The 10,187-nt window shown below is 36.2% G+C and overlaps 1 protein-coding gene and 1 pseudogene across 1 annotated transcript; one reads left to right on the top strand and one right to left on the bottom strand.

Moving 5' to 3' along the window:
- LOC117906082 lies at nucleotides 1-2,632 on the top strand (annotated as a pseudogene).
- Nucleotides 2,633-6,952: 4,320 nt separating this feature from the next.
- Nucleotides 6,953-9,738, bottom strand: LOC117906135 (putative receptor protein kinase ZmPK1). Its single transcript, XM_034819092.1, has one exon. The coding sequence runs from the start codon at nucleotides 9,394-9,396 to the stop codon at nucleotides 6,994-6,996; it is 2,403 nt and encodes an 800-aa protein (XP_034674983.1). The 5' UTR covers nucleotides 9,397-9,738; the 3' UTR covers nucleotides 6,953-6,993.
- Nucleotides 9,739-10,187: the final 449 nt, after the last annotated feature.

Raw genomic sequence — 10,187 nt, 5'->3', positions numbered from 1 at the left:
ATTTATTTTCTAAACTCTGGTAGCACCATACACTTGCATTCTCCATTTCCAATATCTGATCAGGAAACAGAGCACATAAACCATATCCCAAAACTCATGGATAGGACAGTTGGTTTCTTTGTTTTGGCTTTGCTATTAACTTGCTATCCATCTTCATCTGAAACGTATGATACTCTGAGCGAAGGCTCGTCTCTTTCCGTGGAGAAATCAAATGATGTTCTCATTTCAGCAAATGGTATATTCTCTGCTGGGTTTTATCAGGTCGGCAACAACACTTTCTGCTTCGCCATATGGTTCACAAAATCATCGGGTGCAACGACAGTTTGGATGGCGAACCGTGACCAACCGGTCAACGGTAGAGGCTCCAAGCTTTCTTTGTTGAGGAATGGCAATCTCATCTTAACTGATGCTGGTAAAATCATGGTTTGGATGATCAACACCGTTTCAACCTCATCTGCGAGATTACAGCTCCTTAACACCGGCAATCTTGTTCTATATGCTTGGGAGAAGACGGTGATTTGGCAGAGCTTTGACTCACCCACAGATACTCTTCTTCCTCACCAGATACTGACCAAAGATACCAGCCTTATCTCCTCAAGAAGCCAAAGCAACTATTCTTCTGGTTTTTATAAGCTATTTTTTGACAGTGATAACGTCATCCGCCTTCTCTTCAATGGTACTGAGGTTTCCAGCATCTACTGGCCAGACCCAAGCCTGGTGACCTGGGATGCTGGAAGGAGCACATACAACAACAGTCGAATCGCAGTATTCGATTCTTTGGGTTATTATAGAGCATCAGATGATTTGGCATTTCGGTCAGCGGATTTTGGTGCGGGGCCTCAGAGAAGATTGGCCCTCGATTTCGATGGCAATCTTAGAATGTATAGTCTAGAAGAAACGAGAGGAACCTGGTCGGTTTCATGGCAGGCTATCTCCCAACCATGCCAGATTCATGGCATCTGCGGACCCAACAGTCTCTGCAGTTACACCCATGCTTATGGCAGAGGATGCTCTTGCATGCCTGGATTCAAGATTGTAAATTCAACTGACTGGTCTTATGGGTGCGCACCAGAAACTGATATCGCTTGTAACCAAACTGAGGTGGGCTTCTTCCCACTCCCTCATGTTCAACTCTACGGCTATGACTATGGTCACTACCCCAATTACACCTATGAAAGCTGTGAAAATCTATGCTTACAGTCGTGCAAATGCAAGGCCTTCCTGCTAAATTTTAGCGACGGCCTTTACGATTGTTACCCAAAGACCCTCTTGCTTAATGGATTCAGTTCGCCAAATTATCCTGGAACCATGTATCTAAAACTGCCTAAGGCTAGTCTCTTTCCCAGATATGATCCTCTTGAAGAATTCACCATGAATTGTTCAGGCAAACACTCGTTATATACAGCTAGACAGAACATATCGCAAGGGCCATGAAAATGGGTCATTGAAGTTTTTGCTGTGGTTTGCCTACGTACTGGGAGTTCTAGAGGGGGCAACTGTCTTGCTGGTATGGCTTTTCTTATTTAGGGTACACCATGATCCAGTCTCGACCATGCAAGGCTACATCCTCGTTGCAAACGGGTTTAAAAGATTCAGCTATGCAGAGTTGAAGAAGGCCACGCAAGGTTTCACCCAAGAGATTGGAAGAGGAGGTGGAGGAGTGGTATATAAAGGTGTATTGCTTGATCGTCGAGTGGCAGCAATCAAGCGCCTCAAAGAAGCCAATCAAGGAGAAGCAGAATTTCTAGCAGAAGTGAGCACCATTGGAAGGCTTAATCACATGAACTTAATAGAGACGTGGGGATATTGCATAGAGGGGAAGCACCGGCTTTTAGTGTATGAGTACATGGAACATGGATCCTTGGCACAAAAGCTATCTTCCAATACTCTTGATTGGGAGAAGAGGTTCCAAATAGCGCTTGGCACGGCCAGAGGCCTAGCTTATTTACACGAAGAATGCTTGGAGTGGGTTCTGCACTGTGACGTCAAGCCTCAGAACATACTCTTGGACTCTAATTACCAGCCAAAAGTGGCCGATTTTGGGATGTCGAAACTGCGTAACAGAGGAGGGCTTGACAATTCAAGTTTCTCGAGGGTCAGAGGAACCAGAGGATACATGGCTCCTGAATGGGTATTCAACCTTCCCATATCCTCCAAGGTAGACGTTTATAGCTATGGAATCGTGGTTTTGGAGATGGTGACGGGGAAGAGCCCAACTGCTATCCCCGATACTGATGCCCAAGGAGAGACAGAGCAGCGTGGGTTGATTAAATGGGTAAGGGATCGAATGAATGGGATTGGTGCCAGGGGGTCGTGGATTGAAGACATCCTGGACCCTGTGATGCAAGGCGGATGCGACATACGCCAGATGGAAATTCTGATTCGTGTTGCCTTGGAATGTGTGGAGGAAGACAGGGACTCAAGACCCACGATGAGCCAGATAGTTGAGAAGCTTGTGCGCCCGGAGGAGAGGCCGGAGCTGGAAGGCTACCTCACTCTGTCCTGAAACATTGGTACAGGGGTTTTAGTCCGTACATGTTTCAAGAAATAAAATAAGGAAAAAATGAATTGAAGGTAAAATTAGATGAAGTGAAAAACGAAACGGTGCAGTATGAAAAATACTAAATTTGAATATGATATCCTAATGTATCTATTTTTTAATAAATGTTGTTTTTTCCTCTTTATCTTTCTTTTGAGAAATTATGAAATTCTTACTCAAGTCCATATATCACACCATCTTCCCTTGGCATAAAAAAAATTGGTCCTTAATCCATTCAAGTGTTTTTTATTATTTACTTATTTCAATTAAATTTAACGCAATTGTTATTTTTCTCATGTCTACTTTATTTGGAAACTAAAATTTCCTAAAATAAAAAGATTTTATAAAAGAATAGAGTAGATAACGGTGAACGTTGAAATGAAGACATTTAATGTTTGTTTTTTTATTTAATTTTAAATAAAATTAAAATTTAAATAATGATTAATAATATTAAATATTAAATTATTTATTTTTTATATATTTTATTTCTATTAAATAAGTAAAAATAATAATAAATTATTTTTAATATTTAGAAGAAATCATATATTTTTTTATTTAATAAAAAATGTTGAGAAATAAATAATAAGTTAACAAAAGGTTTTAAAAAAAAACCGGAATAAAAAATTAAGAAAGAAAACAATACTTTAGTTTTTTAACATTATATAATAACTCCATGACGTGAGAAAACACTTGCTCGTCTTTTTCTTTTAGGACAATAATTCTAAAGCTAGAATTTTTAGGGGATAGGCCATTAGTGTTTTGGGTTATGTCTTCGTTTCACCCTTTTTTTTTCCTCCCTTTACGTTCCATTTCTGTTTATCGGGTACTTCACTTGAAAAAAATCAAATTTTGAATTACAAATTTTTTATCACATCAATAAATAATTAATAAATACTAATTTAAATAAATACAAAACATGAGCCGTTAGGCCTTCTATTACGTCAATTCGCCTCTTTCCCTGCTAATATTGAGATCCATGATCACAAAAAAAAAATGGTACACTTAAATGAATTAAATTTTCAATATGAGACCTCAGAGACTATCCACTTGTGTCTTATGTACATGACGGCATGCCAAGTCCTTAAATTTGATGCCCATATAAAAGTAATATAACACTTTGTTTGGGAGTAAATTCTAAGCCGTGTTTGTCTATGAAAAAAATACAAAGAAAAGAAAAAGAAAGAGAAAAAGTGATTAAAAAAACAGAAAAGAAAAGTCCATCTTTAATTATGTATGAAAAAGTTGCATGTTAAGCGGTGTGCATATGATATTTTTTTTAGTGAAATAATATCCTCATATATGTTTTTATAAAATTAATATAAAAAAAGGGCAGGAAAATAAAATTAATATAAAAAGATAATAACATCAATACTTTACATAATAAAAAAAAAATTTGTACTACTAAAAACGAGTTTTAAAAAATTAAGTGAAGCAAGCATTGCTCCCCATGGCCCATTGGTCTTTCAACCCAATGAAATTGGTCTTTCACAATTGAATAATACAAACGGTCCATACTCCAAATCTAACCACATAAGATAGAGCAAAGAAGAAGAAGAAAAAGGATCTATGTCATATACTATAAAATTAAATCTAAATTTTATAAAAATGTATTTATTTGTTCATGATCAAAATTATTTGTTTATATTAGTATGATTATTCTTGGGTAAATGAAAAAGATAAAATGTCTTCACAATAATTAACTACATAAAAAGATACTAACTTGTACCATTTGTACAAATGTTTAGTTTGTAGTATTAAAATTTGAAGAAAGTAAATGTGAAATGAGTCCAAGGCTTCACATAATATATATATGTTTCATTAGTGTATTGTAAAATCCAATCAACTATCAAGAAGGAATGTTTACAAATATTATATTTCAGTAATTAAAATTATTTGTTAACATTATTTTTTTTTTCTTATTTGAATTTTATATCAAATCATTACAAAAACATTTTTCTACCTTTTTTGTTAAACAGAAAAATGCTTGATTGATAAAAGAGATGCATCGTCGACATACACTTCTAGGCCCCTATTGTAAATATATTTTAAATATTTTCTTTCAATTTTCTTGTTTGATTCAAATCAAACGAATACATTGATATCACACTTGCACATATATCTAATTTATTTTCTTTTCCTTTAGAAACAATGTATAAGGGGGTGTATACTAGTTATACAAAATATGTATAAAACACTTTATTAAATTTTATACCAATGCACTAGCATACGTTCTTTATGTACATACACCGTCTCATTCATTATGTTAGTGTTTATACCTAATATATAATATATGTAAATTGATTATATATGAAACATTATATTAATTTTATACTAATTATTGAAGGTATGTCAAATAAATAAAAATAAAATAAGAATTTAAAATTAATAAATTGGAATTATAAAAAAATTTGTACCTTTCATTGTTTTAGATTAAATAATTTAAAAATATATAAATAAGAGAAAAAAAAATTATATTTTTAGTATTTTTGTTTCTTTCCCCAAGAGCCAAACATAACCTCAACTGGTTTGGTCAACATGTTTACGAAAAGACACTCATAAAAAGTTAGGGATTCATATATTTTTAATAATAAATTTACAGAAAGAGGTCTTGAGTTGAAAAAATAAAAATAAAAAAATCTAATGAAATACTTTGAAAATAGACCTTTGCTGGGTGGCTCCTTCATTTCACTTTCAATCATTATTTTACATGTCATCCACCATGTCTGATTTGATGTGTTGCCCCATTTCCACCTCCATCTATGCAAGACAGCAAGACCAATAAAATGACATTTTGTCCTTATATGTTATATGGTGACCCACAATTTTCCATTCCCCTTTCACATTCATCAAAATTTCCTAAGCATTGATATCACCGAAAAGGTAATTAAAATAAATGAATGTCACATTCATCATATATGTAGTATACCTTTCATATATGTATACTACATAGAAAAGAATTTGTTCCATGATGAAGAGCGAAACTTCGAAGTGTTACAAATTATGTGAGGGTAAGATAAGAGTACGAGGGAGAGATATTGGGAATAAAATTCTATGTAATATTTATTAGTAAAATCTTTATTTTATATAAAGTTGGGAGGAGGGTAGCAACAATATTGAAGAGATATAAGGGAATAGATGATCATCCATTCTAATTGATTTAATAAGAAGTTCGGTATTTTATAATAATTAAAAAGCTATTTATAAATTATAATTATAAACTTGAATTAAAAAATAATATAAAATTTTGGTAATCAAGTTACCTCTTAAAAAAATACTTTAATACAGTGACATAATATTAAAGATTCTTTTTTAAAAAAAATTAAATAATTTTTTACTTAACATTTGAGAAGGTTGATATTAAAATTTATAACCAAGTTGTATCTTTTAAAAAGACACTTCAATATAATTATATTGTATGTTGTATCAAAAGATTTGGCTTCTCAATTATTCTACCTAAAATTACTCTGTTCTTTTACAAATATCATAAATGGGCAATGTTTTAAAAACCGGACCGGACCGGCCGGTCGGACCGGTTCAACCGTCGACCGGTCACAATTCCGGTCCGATCTGCCCTATTGAACCGTTTAACGATCAAACCGGTCACGAACCGCCTAAACCGGCGGTCGGACCGGTGACCCGGTGGAACCGGACGGTTCTAATCAACAGTTCCACTTAATCACCATTTTAAAGAATTTCTTATATGAAGGCTTGGGCAAAAGCCCATGCTGGGCCTTGTCTCATAATGACAAAGCCCACACCCCAATCTATCATATTATGGGCTTCGTCTTGAGCCCAACAGATGAGGTAATGCATTGCCCCCCTCAATGTGGATAGCTTTTATAGGCATCCTTTGCCTCCTCATTTCACTTGGAATCCGATGTGGGATTGCTAACCAACCTAATTCAATGAAAAAAAAAAAAGCAAGCCCCCCACCCAGAGGATTTGAACCTTTGACCCCAAGGTCTATAGGCATCCCAAGACACCACTCAGCTACACAACTTTTGTTGTATTATATGCAAACAAAATAATATATATTGGATTTTAATTTTTTTTATAATATTAAATAAAAATAAAATAATATTTTTAAAAATGATAAAATTAGTTTAAATTTTCATTTTTAATATATTCACATTTAAATATTTTACATATTCCATTTAATAAAATTAAAAATATTAATATGATTTAATTTGATAATATTATTGATTTTTAATTTATTCATATATATTTTAAAATTTTTATAATTATTTTTAATTTTAATAATATATAAATTATATATTTATGACGTCACCGGTTCGACAGCGGTTCAATAACGGTTCGACCGCCGGTCCGACCAGTGAACCGTGAACCGGTAACTTTTTCGGTTCGATCATCGGTCCGGTTCTGAAAACATTGTAAATGGGCGGAACAGGTACAGAAAGCCACGTCACTTGGGCCCCATACGAGGCATTAATTTATTAGTAGTGATGATTGTTTCCACGTTCAGGGCGGAGAAGCGTCTCGACCACGTGACTCATGGTGGGTCTTTCATCCTTGTCCAATTCCACACATTGCAAAGCCACTGCTACTAGAATTTCCATCTCACCCATGTCATATTCGCCTTCCATCGACGGGTCTAGGATTTCTTTCATCCACGAAGCAACTGCAGTTGCTCCATTCATCTTCCCTTTCACCCATGCCACCAAACTCTGACGTTCCCCTATGCCATCTGTACCGTGGATGGCCATTGAAGCACTCCTTTGGCCGGTAACCATCTCCAGAACCACAATACCATAGCTATAAACGTCTACTTTGGAGGTGATGGGGAGGTTCAAAACCCATTCTGGAGCCATGTAACCTCTTGTTCCTCTGATCCTCGACAATCTCGAATTGTTGATTTCTCCTCTGTTCTGTAACTTTGACAGGCCGAAGTCTGACACCTTTGGCTGATAATTAACGTCTAGGAGTATGTTTTGAGGCTTCACATCGCAGTGTAGAACCCACTCCAAGCACTCTTCGTGTAAATAAGCCAGGCCTTTTGCTGTGCCCACCGCAATATCGAACCTCTTCTGCCAATCAAGTGTATTGGAAGTGAGGTTTTGTGCTAGTGATCCATGCTCCATGTATTCATAAACCAAGAGCCTGTGCTTCCCCTCAAAGCAATAACCCCACATCTCTATCAAGTTCATGTGGTTAAGCCTCCCAATGGTACTTACTTCTGCCAAGAATTCAGATTCTCCTTGGTTAGCTCCACTGAGCTGCTTGATGGCTGCCACTCGGTGGTCTGATAAGACACCTTTATATACAACCCCACCTCCTCCTCTGCCAATCTCCTCACTGAAACCCCGTGTTGCTTTCTTCAGCTCAGTATAGGTGAATTTTCTGAATCCCGTGGCAGCTAAAATGTAGCCTGGCGGATCTGTACTGGTGTTTTGCTGGGCCTTCATCAAGAAACACCACACCATACAGATGCAAACCATCTCAACTGCTCCAATTGCGCACGCAAACCAGAGGATGAACTTTAACACTTCATTTTCGTGGGCTTTTGCATAAGATCTTACTAGCTGCTCTGAGCGGTTGCCTGAGCAATCTAACATGAATTCCTTAACCGGTTTTTCATAGGAAAGAAGACTAGCTTTAGGCAATTTTAGATATATATGTCCTAAAAAACCAGGCGAGCGGTATCCGTTGAGCAACAGCCGCTTAGGATAACATTTATAAACATCCGAAGTATAGCTGTATTGAAATCCCATGCAGCCACATATTTCCAAGCACAGTTTTTCACACATCTGTAAGGTGTAATTGGGGTAATAGCCATAATCATAGCCGTAGAACTCAAAGTGTGTGAGTAGGAGGAAACCAACCTTCTGTGAGTCGCAAGAAAGATTGAATTTAGGAATGCATCCATAAGTTCGGTCAGTGCGATTTTTCATCTCATATCCAGGTATGCAAGAGCATCTCCTTCCACTCCCAGAACCAGGCACATAGGTACAAATACTGTTGGGTCCGCATATTCCATGAATGTTGCATTGTAGCGTGATGGCTTGCCAAGTAACAACCCACTTATTTCTCCCTTCCTCAAAACTGTATAATCGTAAGTTGCCATCAATATCCAGGGTCAATCTTCTTTGGACTCTCTCACCAAAATCCGAGGACTGAAACTTCAAATCGTCGGATGAAGAAAAATAGCCAAAGTAATCTAGTAATGCAGTTCTGCTACTGTTGTATGCCGATCTTCCCGCCTGCCAGCTTACAAGCCACGATGGGGGCCAGTAAATGCTTGAAGCTTCCGGCCCATCGAAGACAAGAATGAGGACATTATTGTTGTCAAAATAGAACTTATAAAACCCTGAGAAAAAGTTGGTTTTGGTTCTTGAAGAGACAAGTCTCGTATTTCTGGTGAGTGGTTGGTGAGGGAGAAGGGTATCTGTTGGTGAATCGAAACTTTGCCATTGAATAACACCATCCGAGGTACGCAGCACAAGGTTACCAGTGTTGAAGAGGTGTAATTGCACCGGAGAAATCCCAACCCTCTTTATGGTCCAAACTATGAACCGCCCAGCATCTGTTAAGATAAGATCACCACTTTCTAGCAGCGAAAGCTTTGAGAAATTCCCATTAACTGGTTGGTTTCGGTTTGCCATCCAAACAGCGGTATGTTTGCCGTCGTAGGATGGTTTGGTGAACCATATGGCAAGACAATAAGCATTATCACCGACGGGGTAGAAGCCAGCTGAGAAGATTCCACTTTGTGAAATCAAAACTTGTTCAGGCTTTCCAACTGAGAGGGATGAGCCTTGACTCAAACTGTCGAGGGTGGACGATGGAAGTGGAGAAGATAGAAGCAGAGTGAGAAGAAGCAAAAGAACTGGCGCATCCATGTAATCTATGAAATTGGATCAGTTGAAAAGGCCGCAGGGCTGAGCTTGAATCAAATTGTGGGAAGGAACACACAAATAGTACTAATATTTATGGAAAAGACAAAGTCGCTCTTGACTTGTGCGGATGGTAGAAATTCCCATGGGAAGATGAAAGCTAGATGGAATAAAAATGGTAACGATGATGATGATGGAATATGAATGCCCCAGGTTCCAAGCTGCAGCCTCGTGTTTTGAAAACGAACCAGCTTCTAAAGATAAGGTTAAAAGTCTCCGTCCACTCCAATAATTGTGCATTCTCCCTTCAACCGCCAGTCAGATTTTGTCTCCTAAGACACTCACCCAATGACATGTTGCCGCCTTCCTTTGCAGGAAATTAATTGTATGGGAAGGTTACATGGGTCAGGATTACATGAGTTTCGCAAAGATACAAACTTTAAACCTGTGTTTGTATTTTATGTTTGGTTTAGGGGAAAGAAAAAAAAAGAAAAGGAAAGAAAAGTTAAAAGAAATAAAAATAGATTTTAAATTAATAAATTATTTTTATATATAAATTTATTTATTTTATTTAGTATATTTTTTCTTTATTTATATACCTTTTTAAGTATCATGTAAAAGTAAAAGAAAAAAAATATTTAAATTGACAAATTATTTTATATACTATCTTAAACTCATTCAAGTTAATATATTTTTTTATACATAAATATCAAATAATTTAAATATATATAGGTTTTTAATTAATTTTAATTATATCTTATTTTTTATTTTTCATACTAAAATAAGATATTAAAAAC

This window comes from Vitis riparia, chromosome 18 (genome assembly GCF_004353265.1).
Source record: "Vitis riparia cultivar Riparia Gloire de Montpellier isolate 1030 chromosome 18, EGFV_Vit.rip_1.0, whole genome shotgun sequence".
Taxonomy (NCBI): domain Eukaryota; kingdom Viridiplantae; phylum Streptophyta; class Magnoliopsida; order Vitales; family Vitaceae; genus Vitis; species Vitis riparia.
The sequence above is the reverse complement of the archived record's forward strand: the minus strand, read 5'-3'. Positions and strand labels throughout refer to the sequence as shown.